This window comes from Gopherus flavomarginatus, chromosome 1 (assembly GCF_025201925.1).
Source record: "Gopherus flavomarginatus isolate rGopFla2 chromosome 1, rGopFla2.mat.asm, whole genome shotgun sequence".
Classification (NCBI taxonomy): Eukaryota; Metazoa; Chordata; order Testudines; family Testudinidae; genus Gopherus; species Gopherus flavomarginatus.
The window spans coordinates 94,494,001-94,515,844 of NC_066617.1; the positions used below are offsets into that span (position 1 = coordinate 94,494,001).

The 21,844-nt window shown below is 42.1% G+C and overlaps 1 protein-coding gene across 9 annotated transcripts in view; it reads left to right on the forward strand.

Moving 5' to 3' along the window:
• ATF7IP (activating transcription factor 7 interacting protein) overlaps window positions 1–21,844 on the forward strand; it is a 167,386-nt gene that overhangs the window by 74,535 nt on the left and 71,007 nt on the right. For 8 of the 9 annotated variants that reach the window (XM_050953808.1, XM_050953826.1, XM_050953836.1 and 5 more), the window contains one exon: window positions 7,852–8,924. In XM_050953808.1, the coding sequence (XP_050809765.1) occupies window positions 7,859–8,924 (1,066 nt within the window). In that variant the 5' untranslated portion in view covers window positions 7,852–7,858. Of the gene's footprint in view, window positions 1–7,851; window positions 8,925–15,702; window positions 15,970–21,844 lie in introns of those variants that run through there. The other variant, XM_050953876.1, reaches the window with a different exon arrangement.

Consider the following 21,844-nt stretch of genomic DNA (forward strand, 5'->3'; position numbering starts at 1 on the left):
GGGACCATTGTGGCCCAGATCCATATCAGTGGCCGTTTCGGAATCTCTAGGGGTTTCCCCCAGCTTCAGATCTTTCCCACAGCATGCATACTCGGTGCCCTCATCTAGAAGGGCTGAATCTGCACATTGAACGGCCCAGGCTCCAGAATCCAGCACCAGGCCTGGTAGAGAGAATCAAGAGGAGGTTCCAGGCCTGCAGCAACAGCTGATAGAAGAGATTCTGCCTCCTGCTGTCTTGACTTCTTCTTCATCCTCTCCAGATAAGGCCATTTTGTACAGCACAACTTCACCTCCTCTGGGTGATTTCAGAATTTTTATCAGGAGTTAAAACTTGAGAGTGGATGCAGACTTAGGTGTACAGATCAAAGAGGTCAGCGAATCCTCACATCTCTTGATTTACATGCTATCATCAGTGGGCCCCTCCAGTGTAGCTATGTCAGTTAATGAGGTGATATTAGAGCCAATAAAGGCTTTATTTATGTCAGACTCCATCCTCTTTGTCTCCCACCTCTGAAAGGGCAGAAGGAAGGTATTTTGTGCTTTCCCAAGAGTTGGAGTACCTTTTAAACTTATTCACCTCCAGGCTTATTAGTTGTCACAGCGCCTAATGAAAAAGAACAACGGAGGCACCAGCCTGCCATCCCCAAATCAAAAGATATGAAGAGGCTAGACATATTTGGCAGAAAGATGTATTCTGTAGGAGTTTTGAAATAGCATATTGCTAACCAGTAGGCTCTATTGAGATGATACAATTTTAATTTGTGGGGCTCCATGGAAAAATTTTCAAGAAGCTGCTTCTGGAGAATACTAGGCAGGACTTCTCTTGCATGATCAATGAGGAAGGCCAGTTACAAGAATGTCACTGTGGGTTGGGCTGGACGCTGTAAACTTGGCAGCTAGAACCGTGGACTCCACAGTGGTCAGGCAGAGATCATCCTGGCTCCAGTATTCTGGTCTTTCCTATGAAGCCCAGAGTACTATTCAGGATTTGCCATTTGAGCATCCTTCTTTATTCTTGGACCAGACAAACAGCGAGTTTCGTGGACTTAAGAATTCTAGAGCCGCTCAGAAGTCCTTAAGTCTGTACACATCTGCCCCAATTAAGAAGCACTATTGGCCGCAGCGCAGACACCAGTATTTCGCTTCTCCTCATCTGCAGGACCTATCAAAAAAGAGGTCTGGGATTACATGCATAGGCCTCTGACTCCAATCTCCTCAAAACACCTGGGAACTACAAATCAGGCATTTTGATGTGACAGTTGAGGTTGACATACCAGTCTCCAGGCCTCCAGACCTAAACCCCTCATCATTGCAAACCATTTGTCCCACTTCCACTGTCCTTGGTCCCAGATTACTTAAAACCAGTGGGTCTTAAACACTGGCAAAGTGGGATGTGCTCCCCAGTTTACTTCTACCCCTCCCTCCCTGTCTGTCGTCAGGGACCACTCAAACTCCTTGTTCAATCACTCTTTCAGTTGAGAGTCATAGAGGAGGTTCCATGTGGCCTCAGAAGGAAGGGGATTTATTCCCAATGTTTCCTAATCTCAAAAGTGAAAGGAGGTCTCAGACCAATTTTAGACCTGCATCATCTCAACAAATTCTTTAAAAGGATTAAGTTTTTGCAAGCTTCAGTTATCCCTTCTCTTGAACCTGGGGTCTGGTATGCCTCCCTCAAGTTAAAAGGTGCATACTGCCATGTGGCAATCAGTCAAGCTCACAAGAAGTATCTCCAATTTCTGGTAAATCAAAATCATTACCAGTTCACTGTGCTGCCTTTCAGCCTGTCGGCAGTTCCCAGGGTCTTTACAAAGGTTATGGCAATAGTAGCTGCATTCCTCTTAAGATGAGGAGTGCTGGTTTACCCCTCCCTAAACAACTGGCTTGTCCAAGGCCAGTCCAAACTGCAAATGCAGAGTAGTGCTACCCTGATCAAGTCAAAGTTCAGTGCTCTAGGACTGTTAATCAGCACAGAAAAACTTCTCCTGTGTCCAGTCTAGAAGATAGAGTTCATAGGGGCTGTACAGGATCTGTCTCAATCCAGGTCCTTTCTTCTGCAGTCCAGGCTCTAGGCATTTTGATCAATTCTTCTTTGAGTGCTTGCTCATGTCCATTCTACGTTAGGTTAGGGGTGTGCGTGCCACATGCACCTTTGCCTGAGATTTTTCCCTCAGTGGTATCCATCAGGCTGGCTCTAGTGCCCTCTGGTGCTGCTTGCGCATGTGCCAGTATAAGGGGCACTGCTGGCCACACACTCTCTCAGTTCCTTGTAATTGCCTGTGGCAGTTGCTGGAACAACCCCTCTTGCTTCAGGGTCCATCAGGACGTTTTGCTCCTCAGTATTTTTCTTTTTGAGAGGGGAAAGGAGATTGTTTCATATTTTGTTAATTTAACTACTGCTACTGTTCATCATTCCTGGTGCCGAGGAAGAAGCACAAAAAGTAGCACGCTGACAGTGGGTGCTCACTGGTGCAGGGGGATGACAAGCATGGTGAAAGCAGCGGTTTGCAACCCATATCAAGCCACTCCTTCACTCTCATTCCTATGTCGTCACCATCAATTCTGTCCAGAGCATTGAGTCTGGTGTGCGATCAGCTGCCAATGCTCAGAAGCCACCGCGGCACCAGTGGTGTGATGGTTCCATTGACCCTGGAGGCCTTTGCAGTGGCCAGGGACTTACTTTTGCTCCTGGTCTCCCCAACTCTGATGGAACAGCTGCTGGCTCCGGTGTCCATGAGCAGGAAGGAGCATGATGCTAAGAGCTGCTTCCCAGGGCCTTCTGGGGGCAAGCAGACCATGATATCATTGTTGCAGCCATCTCTGGTCTGCTATTGGTCCCTGGCCTCCTGGCACCGAATGGAGAGAGTGATACTGCTCCACCATGGTCGCTGAGGGAGGACTCTTAATATGAGTCCAAAGGGGAACTATACGTTCAGCCTAAGGACTGCCACCAAACCCCAACCTGTGAACTGCTGGACCTTGGTGCGGGTCTCCTGCCAGCACCAGGCCAACAAGTCAATGGCATATGCAGTGGCCATACTGGAAACCCATGGGTTTTCCACCAGTACCATGTCCTCCCTCCCATTTATCATACTTGGTGGTTTCTGAGATGCAGGCTACCGACCCTTCCTGCTTGGGACTGGACACCAACCCCGGTACTGATGTTCAGGATGTGGCTTCCATGGATGATGATAAGGCTGAGGAAGAGGAAGGAGCCCGCTTCCTCCCCAGATGAGGCCGTCTTGGGACAAAGTACCTCCCACCTGTAGGACGACTTTAGGGTCCATCAGGATGTTTTGCAGTGGGTAGCAACTCACCTGGGACTAGAGATTGAGGATCTTAAGGAATCATCCAACACCCTTATTGATATTCTGGCTGCAGGAGATCTTGCAAGACCATGGCCGATTGCATCACCCAAACCTTGCCTCCCTTAACCTAACTGTATGGATGTTACATGGCTGAAACCAGAGGAGCAGGCTTGTTTGGAGCAAGTTAAACAGGTCTTGCTAGGTAGCAGGAAGCCGTCCACTAGAAGTACCTACCTGGCCAAATGAAAGCACTTCTCGATAGGGGTGTCGCATCAAGTCCTTTCTCTGACCCAGTCTTCTGTTCAGGCTATTTTGCTCCTTAGAAAAATAGTTGCTATTAGTTCAGTAGTAGTTTAGATGTTTGCTCCATCTGAAGCAACAAGATCTGGCCCATGCATTTGTCAAATTGCACTTGGACGCAATCTGAGCCTTCCATCTGCCAGTGAACAGCAAGTCTGTACGGTTCTCTCACGAGATGACGGTCCAGTTTTTCAAAGACCTGGATAGACTCTATCCTCAGATCCACAAACCTATCTGTGGAACTTAAATCTGGTTCTGTCAAGGCTCATAGGCCCTCCCTTCGAACTGCTGGTGTCGTTCCCCCTACTTCTCTCCTGGGAAGTAACCTTCATGGTAGCAATCATCTCAGCTAGAATGGTGTCTGAAATCAGGGCCTTAACATCAGAACCAACATACACAGTGTTCTTCAAGGACAAGGTCCAGCTGTGCCCCCATCCAACTTTCCTGCAAAAGGTGGCTTCACAATTCTGTAGCAACCAGACTAGTCTCTTGCTGTCTGCTTCCTGAAGCCTGACAAGAAGTCTGAGGAGTGGTGACTGCACTCACTGGAAGTTAGGCATGCCCTTGCCTTCTATACTGAGAGTACTAAACCCTTTTGCAAATCAACACAGCTCTTTGTAACTGTAGCGGAAAGGATGAAAGGACTTCCAGTATCAACCCAGAGGATCTCATCCTGGATAATCTCCTGTATTCAGGATTGCTCCGAGCAGGCAAATGTCATACCTCTGGCTATTCTAACCGCTGACTGTATGAGAGCTCATGCCACTTCAGAGGCTTTCCTTGCATAAGTCCCAATCCAAGACATCTGCAGGGCATCAACTTGGTCTTTGGTGTATACCTTTGCATACCACTACACCGTCACCCAACAGGCTTGAGATGATACCAGGTTCAGAAGAGCAGTGTTGCAGTCAGCAAGTCTGTGAACTACAGCTCCTAAGGTACTGATTGTGAGTCACTTAACGTGGAATGGACATGAGCAAGCACTCGAAGAAAAAACGGTTACTAACATTCTGTAACTGTTCTTCGAGGTGTGTTGCTTATGTCCATTCCCCAGCATGCCCTCCTATCCTGGTCACAATTGACAGGCAGTAAGGAACTGAGAGGGTGTGTGGCTAGCAACGCCCCTTATACCAGTACACGAGCGCATGGCACCAGAGGGTGCAAGAGCCAGCTCAGTGAGTACCACTGAGGGAAAAATCTCTGGCAATGGTACATGGTGCACATAGCATGCACACACCTAACCTAACATGGAATGGACATGAACAGCACAGCTTGAAGAGCAACAGTTTAGGAAGATTAGTAATGTTTTTTATAGATTTGAAGGCTTGCACAGTCACAAGAACAGGAAACTGTTTGAGGCTTCTGAGTCATAAGCTTCTTGCACCTATATGATTCAGTATGCCAGAAAGCAACTCAGAACTCTGTGGGGCTGGCAGATATCAGTCTTCTTACCAAGCCGCCATCAGTGTATCCACCCATGCCCTCACCTTCCTAGATTGGTGGACAGATCCAGCCAATATATGTGTAGATGTTCTCTTTGCCTGCCCCTGCAACCGACTCCCGTGCTAGTGACAGAGTCCACATGGGTTCTCTACAATGCAGGGTCTATGGTTCTTTACACGTCAGTGTCAGAGAGCTGTAAGTTGTCAGACTGACGTGCCAGGTATTTCTATTGCACATCAGGGAAGCAGCCTTTTAGTCCTCACAAACAACCTCAACAAGCAGGAGGGAGCTAGCTCTTTGCCACTCTGTCAAGAAATGACTTTACTCTGGGAGCTCTGTATTGCCATCTTATTAGATGTAGAAGCGTCTTAGCTGCTAGATATACAGATTGACCTAGCAGACAACCTGAGCAGATACATTTGAGTCACCATGTCTGGTCTCTTTGCCCAGATGTGGCCGGATACGTCTTCTGGCTCTGGAGGTTTCCCCAAGTGGACCTATTTGCAACAAAAGCCAACAGAAAGTGTCAGCAGTTCTGCTCCCTTAGGTATCACAGCCCAGGTTCCATAAGATGCCTTTCTAATGACATGGTCAGGCAGTCTTCTCTACACTTTTTGACCAGTCCCACTCATTCACAGGACATTGGCCTGATCCTGTCTTATATTTGGCAGAGTCATACCTATAGCCCCAGCATGGGCCCGCCAGCACTGGTTCTCCACTCTCGTGGTGCTGTCAGTGAAATCTCAAATCTAGCCTCAGACCTAATCTCCAGGATCACGGTTGCCTACTCCACTCAAGCTTACAATCACTTCACTTAACTGCATGGATCCCTCCATGGCCAGACACTAGAGAGCAGGCTTGCTCAAAAGACGTTCAAGAGGTCCATATTCTGCACGAGCTATTTACCTTGCTAAATGGAGGCATTTTCTACCTTGTTTCACCAGAATGGGGTATCACTGACCGGTACTTCACTTCAACACATTCTGAACTACTACTTATTCCTGAGACCCCAAGGTTTGGTAGTTAGTTCCATCAAAGTACACATGGCTGCTATTCCAGTGTTCCATCCTAAAGTGGACAATCACTCTATTTTTCTCTAGTGACATGCCCATAAAACTTTTAAAGGGCTTAGTCAAATTATACCCTCAAGTACAAGACCCCATTCCCCCATGGGATCTAAACTTAGTATCATCAAGACTTAGGGGGTCCTCCGTTTGAACCATTGGCTACCTGTTTGCTGCTGCATCTATCAATGAAGGTGTCGTTTTTGGTAGTCATTACCTCAGCCAAAAGAGATGGGGAGCTGAGGGCAGTAATGTAGGGACCTCCATATACAAACTTCTTTAAGGAGAAAATTTAACTAACTCCGCATCCGAAGTTTATCCAAAAGGTAGTTTCCTCTTTCCTCATCAAACAGCCAGTTTATTTGCCTCTATTCTACTCAAAACCATTGTACAACCAAGAAGGAAGAGTGCTTGCATACCTTGGATGTTGAAAAACGTTGGTGTTTTACCTGTTCAGAACCAGACGCTTTCATAAATCCTCCCAGCTGTTCATAGCAGTGGCAAACAGAGTAAGAGATCCATCAGTCTTCACCCAGATAATTTTTTTTTCTGGATTGCATACTTCATATTAGCATGCTGTGACTTGGCTAATGTCATTTCATCCATAAAGTCACAGCTCATTCGACAAGATCACAGTCAACCTCAGCAGCCTTTCTGGCACAAGTTCCAACTGCAGACATTTGTAGAAAGGCAACGTGATCCTTGGTCCACACATTTGCCTTCTGCTATGCAGGGGCTCAGGATTCTGGAGATAATGCTTGAGTAGGGAGAGTTGTTCTCCAGTCTTTATTGAAATATACTCTGATCCTACTTCCTGTCTTACAGCTTGTGAATCACCAAGAGCAGAATGCACATGTGCAATCACTCGAAGAAAAAATGGTTACTAACCTGTTCCGTAACTACTGTTGTTCAAGATGTGTTGCACATGTCCATTCCACAACCTGGTCTTCTACCTCTCTTTATTGAAGAAAGAAGGAATGGAGAAGGACTGGGATGGCTCTGCCCTTTATACTCATATGCATTAGCATGCAGCAACAGAGCTTCGCCCAATGGGTGCCACTGAAGGAAAACGTTTCCGACAGCTGTGCACAGGGCGAACTGACACCAAGAGCAGAATGAACACATGCAATACATCTTGAAGAACAACAGTTTCAGAACAGGTTTGTATTGCTTCTCTGGCGGGAGGGGAGAGAATCAGGTTCTTGTTTTGTTTTTGAAACTCTGTAAAACTGAGTAAATGTTTTGTATGAAACAAAGTAAGAGTAAAATATTTAGATTTCTAGTATCTTTGAAATAAGAATGTTTAATTTCCAACCAAGGAACTGTTTGCATCTCTCACATGACTTTTTTGGTTGGATCTTAGGTTAGCACAAACTAATTTAAGAGTTGTCTTTTTTTACTTTTAAATGTCAATAAGTTGATCAAGTGTAGTAATATAGGACATTGTGAATCTAGTGAATGGAGTCAGAAGACCTTTAGTACATAAAATTATCTATAATTGTTGCATTTCAGAGGGCTGGGTGTGGATGAAAATATGAATGAGAAATGACATTAAAGTTATATAATGCTGTGTTGCTTTCATGAATGTGATGAAATCGGTTTGCTTTAAAATATTCTTGGAGTTACCTGCATTAAATACTTACAATACTGTGTAACACACACGTACTGGGAGGGACTAGTTAGCAGTTTCACTAAACAATATTTTATTTTAATTCCTTGCTATACTTTTATATTTTAAGGGTCAAGATGGATACCACAGAAGAACCTCAGAGAAAAGTCTTTAAGGCCCGAAAAACAATGAGAGTAAGCGATCGGCAACAACTTGAGGCTGTCTATAAGGTCAAAGAGGAGCTATTGAAGACAACTGACATTAAACTGTTAAATGGCAAACATGAAAATGGAGATTCTGATCTTAATTCCCCTTTAAGCAACACAGATTGCATGGAGGACAAAAAAGAGGTTAATGGTTTAGTGGATATATGTCTTAACCCTGAAGAAGGAAGAACTGAAAGTGAGGAAATCTCTGATGTCAAAAGTCCTGATGTCAGGGCAGAGAACAAAGATGGTGACTTAGATTGCAAACCTGAAGCATTGTCTCCTGAGAACATTATTTCTGAACTAGAGGAGGACGACTCTAATATTGCTTCAATCTCTGAGGGTGGAGATCAGGTACTTGATAACAAAAAAGATGATGACCTTCACGAAGAACATAGAATGAAAGATAGTTTAGACCAAAGAGAGACAGAGCCCCCATCTGAAGGTGAAAGCAAAGTAAGCTGTGATGTTAATCTCTCTTCAGAAGAGAAAGCAGAAACAAGTGAATTAGCTGTTAGTTCTGATCTACCTGTTGAAGAAGAAAAAAGTGCTGAAGAAGAGGTTATTGATGAAGATACTGTTGGAGAAGAAGCTATATCTAGCAGTATGGAAACCGACCAGGAACCAAAGGATGAAGAAGACCAATCTGCAGAACTTCCAGAAACTGCCATTGAAAAGTCACTAGAAGAACCAAGCGAGAACATCTTAGAAAACACAGATTCTATGGAGACGGATGAAATAATTCCAATTTTGGAAAAGCTGGCCCCAGCTGAAGATGAACTATGTTGTTTTTCTAAAACTTCCCTGCTTCCAGTGGATGACACAAGCCCAGATTTGGAAGATAAAATGGAGAACTCTTTGGGTTCACCATCCAAACACGAAATCAGTGAAAGTTTGCCCAAAGAAGCTTTCTTAGTACTTTCTGATGAAGAGGAGCCATGTGGTGAGAAAGAGGAGGATGCTGAAGTGGTAATACCAAACAAGACAAGTTCTCCAGGTTAGACACTGTTTTTATTGTAGTTGTGGTCCAAATATGAGATTTTCATTCACTTATTTGATAAATTAGATTCATGTCTCGGTATATTAATGACACGGACAGAATTTCAGCTTTCAGTTGTATATTTTGGGAGACTCTTCAGTTTATTCCATATTTGTAAGAACTTATTTGAATTAAGTCGTTTAAGAGAGCATCAAATTCAGAAGAATTTTTGTTGTGATAATTCATGGAGTAAGGCCATTGTTAATAAAGTAATGAGCTCTGCAAAAGAAAAATGATTAACTTTGCCGATTTTGAGATTCTTCTTAAAATATGAATAGCTGATTTAAGCAGAGCAATTAAATGACCAGCCATTGAAAAAACAAGTTGAAAGTATTAATAAGTGTCTTGAGTAGGTTCAAGCTCTGCTTAGGTACAGTGGAAAGATTTGGGTGGAATGTCAGGGAGCCTTGTGTGGTCCTGGCAGAAGTTAAAGGTGCAAGGGTCAGGCTTTAACTAATATCACCAAGGCCTGACTTCAGTGCTCCCCTTTCTTGCAATATCCACGATATACCCCTCCCCTCACATTACAATGGGCAGACGTTCCGGTGAAGGAGATAGTGGAGCTGACACAGTCACCTCCACCAGCTGTACTCCAGTTACGGATTCTCCAGGGACAGTTTGTTTGCCTCAGGTTTATTTTGTCATGCTTAATTGATTGTACAAATATTGAAATATAGCAGAAATAATTTTTCTAAATGTATGCATCGTGCTGCTGCTCCTGTACTTGCATGCCCAAAATGGAGGACAAAGATATAAACTGAAAAACTGAGATTACCCCAGCACAGGTAATTGAAAAATTTAATAGCACTTCAAAGCCAGAATGATCTCTCCCAAAAATGGTGGTGGTGGACATGTAAATCTTTCATTACAGTGCTTACGACAGTTTTGTTGCTGTTTAAAAAGACAAAAAAACCAAAAACACCCTCTAGAGATGCATAATTAAAGATGGATCTTAGTTGGAAGAAAATATACATAACGTATGGGATTTATAGAGCCATGTTTTTGGGAATATGGTTTGCAGCTCTGCCTTTCTTGTTAAAGTGGATGTTACAAAAACTAGAGACTATGCAGTGACTGAGAACCACAAAAATATAGGAACTAGAAAATCCTGGCTAGTGAAGATAATTAGAGAGACAGTGAATCAAAGTTATTTCAACTTGAGATCAATGAGGCATTGCCAGAAATGACTTCAGTGAATAAGGAACCATATACTACTTTTAGAAGTTGATAGGCTAGAGATCCTACTTGGCTAGTCATAATTTACTATTTCTATAGTACCTAAAACAGTATGAGATGTTCCAGAGATGTAGGAAGACAGGTGGTTGTCTCATAAGTTGCAGTCTAAACGGAAAACATATTGATCCGAGCTGGAAGGCAACAAAAACTTTTATATTAGAGTCAAATGAAAGACCAAAAGAGCACACATTTAAGGGAATTAAGGGCCAAAAATGTAAGCAATTTAAGTAAATATCTTTACAAAGACTGTAGTTAACAATTGGAGTAAACTACCTTGTGTGGAGATAATCTGATTAAAATTTTTTTGATAAAAGCATAACATTTACTACTATTGTCCTAGAGTAGTAAATAGCACAACATTTAACAAAGCATAGGCATGAAGGACTATGCAAGGGGATGTGGAAGATGTTAACAGCCTACTAATCTTACAGTATGCAACATATGGCAGCGCTGAAGAGGAGGTCAGTTTTCCGGAGTTTGGGAAACACTGAAATAATTAAAATAAAGAGTGTTAAAAATATGTTGGATATTTGAAGGAAAGAAGAAAATAACTAAAAATGCTAAGGCAACAGACAGGATTGGCATGTTGTTAATATCCTGGCCTTTTCCTCTTCTGGAATGCATATACTCCTATTTTACTTATTCTTCTCAGGTCTCATGTATCTTGAGAATGCTTGCGGCCTACAGTATTTTATCGATTAGCATATTGCTGTCAAGAAGACTTTGGAAAAGCTGTTCAAAGCAGAATTCACAGGAAAGGAAGGGATACGTGTTATCATATAATATTTAAACATTAGTTAGTTACTTTTATTCTTTTAAAATAGTGGAGGATTTAATTCTTATTGATCATCAGTCGTGAGAAATAGCTAACTTTCTTAAGTTTCCACTTTGCCAGTATGCATCAGTGCATCAAGATGTTTAAAACTGTGAGCTGTCCAAGGCAGAGAGACTTGCCATTTTTATCTGTCTCTATAAGCTGCCATGTGCACCTGTGGTGTTATCTAAATAATTAATGGGAAACTTCAGTGTCAACATACATATCCCAAGGCTCTATTATGGGTTAGCTATTAATTGTCACTCTCGTGAAGCTCTGAATAGTGCTTCATGGTGTGATTTCCATTACACTTATTCCATGCAGCTATTTCTTTAGTACAATTGAGTTGACTTGTCTCGATCATTGAGAGAGGATTTAACTGATGTTGTGCCTAATATATTCCAAAAGAAATTTTTAAAATTGTAGAGTATACTAAGATCGTGTTGACTACATGGATAAACTCTAATTATTTTGGTGATTTGCAGACTCATGGTCTCTCTACCATGCACTGTGCTTACGATACATGGAATTATGCCACATAGAAGCACACACCTATAGTTACTAGGAAACCAGTTATAGAAGAACCACCATATTTAAGGGCAAACTTAAAAAGACATCAGAAATCTTAGTGAAATGGTCAGGTCTTAAAGATTTAGTGGGCACATCTGAAGAGTGGTAAGCGGGGTGTCCTTTCTGATAATATAACCTTTTCCCCTGGTAGTTTAAACAGCCTTTGCGGTCTCTTTTGAATTTGAAAGGAAAAGTTTTTGAATGGCAGTTCCCTCTTCCTCCTCCTTGCTTCCCCAGTATGGAGGAAATTCACCCAACCCTAGACTAAAAAGTAATGACGGCTTATGGCTTATCTGCATTACTATCCAGTTTGTGGTGAGAGTGGAGAAAGGAGGTACTGACATAGGGAAGGAGGAGGAGGTCATTTGGCCCATGTTCACCTGAAGATGCTCCCTGGGAGTGGAATATCACACTGAACTAGTGTGATATTCCACTCCAAGTTCTGGACAAAGAAGGAACCATTTTGGCTGGGAAAAGCTGGGGACGCCAGATCCCCTCTCATATACACTATAAGCATACTGCTACGTCCACAGGTAAAGCAGGTGGTGAATCCTTAAAAGCTATCCAGCTTCATTCCCTGCTCATGTTGTGGTCCCTAATATATAGAATTGCAGAAGCAAGTTCACGTATGTAAAACTTCAGGCTCAGGCAGCAACTCACCAACACAAGATTCTTTCCGCATGCTCTCATAAGCTTTTGTCTGTTCATACCGCTAAAGGCTTACAGTGTATTGTTTTCTCGTGACTGTTGGAATGGAATCTCAACCTCAGGAGAAAAGGAGCAATAGGGGAGAGGAGAAGAGTTGGGTTAAGAAAGAAATGTTAAAACAAAGGAAAAAAGACGAGAAGGAAAAAGAGAAGGGTTGGGGGAGAGGGGTTGTGGGGAGGACCCAGCAATTGTTAGGCATGGTATAAAAGGAACTTGGGGGGAAAAGAGATGTCCATTTGTCAACCTTTCCTGAAGGGGTAGGGTTTCAGCAAAGAGTTGAACTCCTTTTAACCTTCAGATAGCAATCTATTAACAAAGAAGAACTTTTTTGGTACCTAGCTCCCAGGGTGATTCTGATTTTCCCCCAAATTGAGAAAACCTCAAAGATTTTGTGACATGAAACTCAAAACACTTATTGATTGTCCCTTTTTTTATAAGCAATAAAGAAGTGGTTGAAGCACTTCATTCTGAATATACTACTCAGACTTATTTAAACTCATGGGTCGAATGGGTATATGGCAAGTGAGTAGAGAGGAAAAATTAAAGAAACACTGACCCTGATGCAAGATTGCTGGTCAAGCATGAGAAATATCTCAAAGATGGCTACAGCACCCTTTCAGCAAATGGAATGTTTTTACTTTGTACTACTGGTTTTTTATCTGGAAAAAGAAAAAAGATGCAAATGTTTCCAAATAGATGACGCTGCCACCCAAGAATACAGCGAAAAGTATTACATTTGCAAGACAGTTATGCCCTACCACCATCTTAGAAGTAGATGATATCGGGACCTTTCCAGGCCTGGTGAAGAGAATAGCAGAGTCACTTCAGATCCCCTTGGAGGAAATCCAGAAGAGACAATGTTGCATTCTGTTCCCTGGACAAGGACACCTTACCCATTAATGAGCATTATAGTCACCAACTCACACAGTCTGGCAGATATCTGTGAACATCTCATCCACTTGCAAGTGGGTCGACCAAAAATATTATGTACCAGCCAAGAGTCTGGAGTACTTTTTTCCTCCTGTCCCACCTCCAATTTCTTGGTAGTGGATGCTGTCAATGAGAGAACAAACAAGTTTTCTGGACCTTTTAGGCTGTAACAGCTACTCATCAGCTGCTTTCCAGCTTAGGATTGTGAACTATCAGGCCTTGATGTCAAAATGTGATTTCACAATATATGGTAAATTTTCAAGTTTTATTGATAATTTGCCCCAACACCAAAGAAAACTGTTTAAAGTCCTTATTTCAGAAGGCCACATGATTGCAAAAACTTTCATACAAGCTTCCCTTGGCACTGTTTACACAGCCTTGTGTTCAATGTTTACCACCGCTGTCATGCATCCAGGGCCCTGGCGGCAAGCTTACAGCTTTCCCAGGGTAATGCAGAATAGTGTGGAGGAACCTTCTCTTTGAAATGCCTAAACTTTTCAGTAGCAGCAGCAGTGGCTCTTTCCACTCTAAAAGATTCTGTGGCTACTCTGCAGTCCCTCAGGATCTAAATAACTCAGTGCTCTCAACTAGTACAGTGCCAGACCTACACCAGACCTGCAATTCCCTGTAGAAGGAGGTCCAGAATTCAGAAAAAGGGTCCCTCTTTAATGGTGACCTCCTCCAAGTGGCCATTTTGACCTGTTGGTCAAAGGTCACAATCCATTCCCTACTCCAGATCTCTCACTGCACAAAACGACCCTCCCTCCACCACTACTTTCTATCTTTCTGGGAGCTCATCACATCAGAGAGAGGGCTCCTACAGGTGGATTTTAGTGGAATATTCCATCCAGTTCAGCCCATTCCTCCTTCCCATCCTTCATCCCCATCCCTCATCAGGGGCACTTCTCATGAGGGTTTTCTAAGGCTAGAAGTTCAATCTCTCCAACTTCTTGGAGTGATTGAGCCAGTTCTCCCCAGGTTCATTGAGAGAGGGTTCTATTCCAGGTAATTGTCAGTTCACAAGAAAAATGGTGGATGGAGACCAATCCTTGACTGCAGGACTCTGAATATATTTATCATTTTTCAGCACTTCAGGGTCGTAATTCTAACAACAATAATTCTGGGGATTAGTTCATTGCCCCTGACCTCCAGGATGTACACGCATTGCCTATAGTTTGTCATTGGGCAAGGATCATTACTTATACAGTGTCCTCCTGTTTTGGGTTTTCAACCACCCCAAGAGCCTTTACAAAGGTCCACCATGATCAGCCTCATCTCCTGACTTCAGCTGATACCACAATCCACAGCACAATCTTGCCTGCAGCTATTAGGCCACACGTTTGTGACACCCCATGCCAGACTACACTTTCAGTTCCTTCAGGCCTGGCTCAAGACTGGCCCAGCAAGCACAGTCTTTCCAATCAGGCACATTACCGCCAATAGTTCTCACTTCCCTCCAGTGGTGAAAAAATCATCAGAGATTGTATGGGAATCTTCTTTTCATGTCTAGCCCCATCAAGGGTCAAACCATATACTTCATAACTGGAATAGGATGTCTATCTTCATGACTTCACAGCACAGATCAAATGGAGTCCCCAGGAAGTATCCCTCTCCACGTCAGTAATCTCAAACTCAGGGCAATTCTCTGTGCTTGCTATCACTTCCTACTTAACACCAGGAGCCACTCTATCAGAGTGATGCCACTCTGTTGTCCAGCAGTGTGATACATGAATCCGCAATGGGGAGCAAGATCCCAGTCTTTGTGGACAGAGTCAGTATGACTAAGGAACTGGTGCATATCCTATCACATAGACCTATCAGCAGTCTACCTGCCTAGAAAATGCCGTAGCAGACTCCCCAATCATGGACCTGCTCAGGAACTCAGCAACTTGATATTTCAGAGCATTTGTCCGTCCTGGGGCCTCTTTGAGATGGATCTATTTGTAATACCATCCAATACAAAATGCCATTGCTTCTGCTGAAGAGGAGGTTACATCCATAACTAGATGTGGGATGCCCTCCTCATCCCTTGACCCTTGTACCCTTCTGTTGGCAGGCAGGTGTACACCATTGATTGTCAAGGCCCCAAACAAGCTAAAGCAAAAGAGGGTAATAACTAGCTTGATAGAACCATGATGGCCAAGGCAGGTGTGGTTCCTGGATCTGCTTCACTGCTCTCTATAGGCCCTTCTTCACCTTCTGCTCATGGTGGATCTCATGACAGAGGAATTGGCCACCATGACCCACCCCAACCTCTCCTCTCTACACCTCAAGGCCTGGCTCCTCAATTGTTCTCGGGCGTGGAAATGTGCTGTTCTTCTGAGATCAAGGCCGTACTCCTGAGTAGTAGCAAACTTGCCACAAGAAAAACATACCTGCAAAAGTGAAAGTATTTCTAAGTCCGGTGTGTCCATCAAACCATATCCCCTTCTCAATTGCTCCTTATAAACAAGTATGACTGCCTGTACAGTAACTTGATTTCTTCTTTGAGATTGTCTGCCTTCCTTCCCTTCTGCTACAGAGTTGTACTTCAGGGCATTGTGGTTGAGAAGGAACTGGAGTAGCGACAGGTCTGCTTCTCCCTATATATGTTCATGCCAGAGCACGAGGATGTATAGGGGAAAAGTGTGGACCCACAGACACTGCTAACGAATATCTCTGGTCAAGAGTGCATGGGTTCACGCACATCCTAATGTGGAGCACCCATAGGGACAAACACCTTGAAGAATTCAAGTTACTGCGCAGGTAAGTAACCACTCTGTGGCCCTTTTCTGTCATACACATAGCTAGGATTTTATAACAATACATTGTTCTTAAAAACTGCCGTCTTTAGTAAAGTGAGTGCCCAGTTCCATCATGAGAATTCAGTTAGTCTCTCTCCCTTCTGCCATTTGTCCCGCACACCCAGAGAAAAAGGGTGGTGGTCCTTTTAGGACCGTAAAATTCTAATTCTATTAACTCAAGATGCTAGACTGTTTTGAATCCTTCTTTGTGCTCTAGTAAGGCCCAAAAAGTGTCAAAAGACCTCTAGATGTGACTTAACAAAATTGATTTGACTTTGTATTAAAAGCTTATAAATGCTTTTAAACATTTAAAGGTCAAAATCCTTTAAACTAAGATGGGGTTAAACTTTTGGTTGGGGCAGGAGTCTACCTCTGCCAAATAGATTTGCCAGGTAGCATCCTGACCCTTTGTTCACAATTTACACATCGCTAGGGTGCAGACTTGGGTACTTGCATTGGTGCGTTTTTGAGTGTTACTGTCTGAAGCCACAGATCCTAGTTCTTTTCCCTACTGTGTGGATACTAGGTATTGATAGACAAAGCCCATTGATCATAATGGTGGACTATCCAAAGAAGAAAACGCTTTTTTTTTTTTTCCTTCTTGTAAACTGAATTTTTAAAACTTTTTGTTCATTTTTGGTTGCATTTCTTTGCGTTGAATAAGGTGGAACTTGAACACCCGCTGGTGACAGTTGTATTACTGTTCTCGACAGTTTTTTAGGTAACTTTTTTCAGTTGGTTAGTAACATGTGCTGTGGAAGTCATAGACTCATAGACTTTAAGGTCAGAAGGGACCATTATGATCATCTAGTCTGACCTCTAATTAGTATGATGAGCCGTAACTGCTGCAGGAGGAGTTAGACTTAAATTTTTTTAGAAAATGTAAAAAGAAAGAGAAGATGATTATAGATGCATCTGAAACTGTTTCACACGAACAGTAATATCAGCTAACTCTCATAACGCTTTTCATCGATAAATCTGAAAGGAGGCTGTAGCTGCAAAGTAAGTACAAACATTTTTTCTCTTTCTGCCTCCTGAAATTAACATTTTCAGATCATAGGTGAGATCGTCAAGTGCTATGGGCTCTAGTGCAATCAGTGGGCAGATGACAACAAGCTCTATGCCCTTCTAATCAGGAGAAGCTGATGCTATTTTCCAGCTACTTCAGCCAAGAAATACATTTCTGGAAGAACAAAAATGTGTTCAAACTCTACCCAAATGAAATGGAAGTGATACTAATAGAAAAGTGTAACTAACCGCAGAAACCCTGAAAGCACTTTACTGAGAGCGTCTGCCCCTCCATTTGTCAGGATGATATATTCAAGTCTTACTGAACAGACTGCTTGCTCCTAGAACGCAAATAGAAATAGTGGTAGTGGCCAGAAATAGGTTGCAACCCTTCCTCTCCGATACAGTCCTAGTCATGGTCATGTCTAGAGCAGACTTCTATAGTGCTCTCTAAGGAGGAAAGTGACACACAGGCTGTGTGTGTTGTGCTAGTTGGAAGTCTATCACCTAGGACAAGCAAGTCAATGAGAGCATATCACACCAATGGGCCACTGGCTCCCCGTCTGGATCACTTTTAAGATCCTGCTCTTCAAAACATGCAGGATATTAGGAGCTAGCTAATTTCTGCTATCCTCCAAGAGCACATTTATCACTAAGGACAATACAATTTACAGTTCCTAGTGCAGAATAAAAGGGCCATTCTCATTGGTGGGTCCCTAGTTATGGAATTCCCTATTCTTGGAGATCAAGCTGAGCTGGAGTGTTGCCATATTTAGAGAACAATCCAAGCTGTGTTTTTACTCAAACCTTCCTTCACTAAAGAAGGCTTCTAAATCATCCAGTGACATTTCCTTCATAAGTAGCATTCAAAAATTTTCAGAAATTTAATATGCTCTAAGGAGCAGCACAGAGTATTGCACTAATCAGACTGCAGTAATGCTGGACTCATTTTATTATAGGACCTAGATATAGTGATTGGCACACTAAAAATTTCTTTAGAGATGCATGTTCTATTCTTGTTCCTGAGCTTTCTCTCTCATCTCTCTGGCCACAATATTTGTAAAATATATCTATTGACTTTTTACATCAAATATGGAGACTCCTATTCAGGCAGTTATTTTAAACAAGCCCCCAGGTAGTGTAGTGCATATTGATCTAAATTCTGTGGCAAGGCCCTCCAGTTTACTAGTAAGAGCTGCACTGAATGTTAGTGTAATGTTAATATATTCAGTCATAAGAACGGCCATACTGGGTCAGACCAGAGGTCCAATTTAGCCCAGTATCCTATCTTCTGAAAGTGACCAATGCCAGGTGTCCCAGAGGGAATGAAGAGAACATGTAATTCTCAAGTGGTCCATCTCCTGTCTCCCATTCCCAGTTTCTGGCATACAGAAGCTAAGGACACCATCCGTGCCCATCCTGGCTAATAGCCATTGATGGATGCTAATAGCCATTGTTGGACAACTTAGTAACCTGCAGTTTTATTTTAAATAATTCTAAAAAATACACTACAAAGTTAAAATCAATGTTCCACTCCTGAATGGTTTAGAAGCCCCGAATGGCAGCCTCCTTGCTCTATGCATTGGATCTCTGTCATGACCTAACCTAATCCCCCTGCTTGACCACATTTTCTTAGGGACTTCTCAGTAATTGTGGGCATAGGAGAAAAGGAGTAAGAAGCCATGTAAAGAATCCTCAAAACACAGCCTTTTTGCTGCTATCTTCACCATGCTCAACCAACATTTCATCTGCCCCTCCTGAGTGTCTGTGTATTATTTACAGTTTTCCCTACAAGGGGGGAGTTAGTTTGTTCAATTTTCTGCAACTACTGTTGCTCTAAAAAGACAGCAAGAAGAAGACTGTTTTGGGTCCAGAACACAGGCACTGAACTTCCACAACGAGTACCCATATAGATCTTCTTCCTCCTTTGTGTGTGTTTTTTATTTCACTTGACCAGAATAATGAGAAGAATGCAGGGATTTTTAAGCTGCTTCTTCAACACACTGTGCTTAGCAGTCAATCTAGTTGAACAAGTGTCACTGACCCAGTCTATTCACCACCTAAGATGGCTGTATCAGCTGCTTTCCCCTCTTGGAGATCTTCAAGATCAAGTCCTCCAACAAATGCTCATTACAAGAGGAGTTACCCTTGCTCGGCCTCCATGCAAAGGAGTTAATGCTATTTCTCCATCAAGGAGTACCATTGCCTGAAAATCTGGAACATCTGCCTCTAATCTTCCTCAGCCAATTCTACAGTTACTAACCTGATGGGTAAAACCAGAATCTTCATGAAGAACATATAGCTCTCACATTCAGATGGAATAGTCCTCACAATAGATTTCAGTTTGATGGGCTTTGGGATTCACCTTGTCTCTTACTTAGTTCACAGTGTGGACCAGTTTGGGAGCACAGCTACTCTTTATATGTGAAATATGAGTAGTAAGGAGAGTCTTGTCTGATATAAACCACTTACCTTGGTGTAGGATTGGGTGGGGAAGTAATTCTGATCAAATCAGACAACTCAATTAGGGTAGTCCTCGGCAATCAACATGGTAACATAACATGGTACATCTGTTGCATAGTTCTGGGCAGAAAAACATCCATGAAAACTAGCACCATTTCATATCACGGGATGAAGTATGGGACAAACTTCTGGTGGAACACCTAAGAAGGTAAAACAATCACAAAGAAAATTTGGCCTTTCATTCAGAGACCTTGTAAATGTTGAGCAACCGTTGAGGAATACCAGATGAATACTAGACTCCACCTGCACCTCAAATACACCCTAGAATTTTCCTAACTTGAGCCTAAAGTTAGTATCCTAATGCCTTATTTAGGCACCTAAATAAGAGGCCAGATTTTCCAAAGGGTTGAGCACCTGCAGCTAAATATTAACATAGATACTAGGCCTGTCAAGCGATTTTAAAAAATTAATCGTGATTAATCAATAATAGAATACCGTTTATTTAAATATTTTTGGATGTTTTCTACATTTTCAAATATATTTATTTCAATTACAACACAGAATACAAAGTATACAGTGCTTACTTTGTTTATTTTTGATTACAAGTATTTGCATTGTAAAAAGACAGAAGAAATAATTTTCAATTACCTAGTACAATTACTGTAATGCAATCTCTTTATCATGAAAGTTGAATTTACAGATATAGAATTATGTACAAAATTACTACATTAAAAAGTAAAACAATGTAAAATTGTAGAGCTTGCAAGTCAACTCAGTCCTATTTCTTGTTCAGCCAATCGCTAAAACAAACAAGTTTATTTACATTTGCAGAAGATAATGCTGCCTGCATTTTATTTACAATGTCATCTGAAAGTGAGAACAGGTGTTCTCATGGCACTGTTGTAGCTGGTGTCGCAAAATATTTACGGGCCAGATGTGCATGCTTCAACCACCATTCCAGGGGATATGCATCAATGTTGATGACAGGCTCTGCTCAAAAACCATCCAAAGCACTGCAGCCCGATGCATGTTCATTTTCATTATCTGAGTTAGAAGCCACCAGCGGAAGGTTGATTTTTCTTTTTTTGGTGGTTCAGGTTCTGTAGTTTCTGCATCAGAGTGTTGCGCTTTTAAGACTTCTGAAAACATGTTCCGTACCTCGTCCGTCTCAGATTTTGGAAGGCACTTCAGATTCTTAAATCTTGGGCCAAGTGCTGTAGCTATCTTTAGAAATCTCACATAGGTGCCTTCTTTGCGTTTTATGAAATCGGCAGTGAAAGTATTCATAAAATTAACAACATGCTGTGTCATCATCTGAGACTGCTATAACATGAAATATATGGCAGAATGTGGGTAGAATAGAGCAGGAGACATACAATTCTCCCCCAAAGATTTCAGTCACAAGTTTAATTAACACATTATTTTTTTAAAAAGTGTCATCAGCATGGAAGCATGTCCTCTGGAATGGTGGCCGAAGCATGAAGGAAGATTATGAATGTTTAGCATATCTGGCACGTGAATATCTTGCAATGTTGACTACAAAAGTGCCATGCAAATGCCTGTTCTCTCTTTCTGGTGACACTGTAAATAAGAAGAGGGCAGCATTATCTCCTGTAAATGTAACAAACTTGTTTGTCTTAGCAATTGGCTGAACAAGAAGTAGGACTCAGTGGACTTGTAGCCTCTGAAGTTTTATGTTGTTTTGTTTTTAGTGCAGTTATGTAACAAAAAAAAAATTCTACATTTGTAAGTTGCACTTTCAAGAGAGAGAGATTGCACTACAGTACTTGCATGAGGTGAATTGAAAAATTTCTTCTGTTTATCACTTTTACAGTGCAAATATTTGTAATCAATATATACTCTTTGATTTCAGTTACAACACAGAATACAAGATATATATGAAAATGTAGAAAAACAAAATATTTAATTTCATTGGTAGTCTCTTTAACAGTACAATTAAAACTGTGATTAATCACAATTAATTTTTTTGAGTTAAATGCATAAGTTAACTGCGATTAATTGACAGCCCTAGTAGGTACCTAACTTTTAAGCATCCAAATTGGAAAGTTTGGGCAAGAGTGCTGCAACTATTTATTTAGAGGCCACATATGTGAATTAGCCATCGTGGTTACACCTTCCCTCTGGTACCTTCCTGATTCTCAAGATTCTTAAGAAAACAAGGAAAGACAACGCTCAGATCATCTTGGTGGCAGAAGACTGAAACTGCAGGGCCTGGTACACCACTCTGGTTTGGCACTTTTAGATGGTAGTGGACAAAGACCTTAGAAATGGGTGGATTATTTGGGGATGGGCATTCCTTCTCAAAATATTAAAACTTCTATCCCTGGGTTAAATTTTTCATCCAG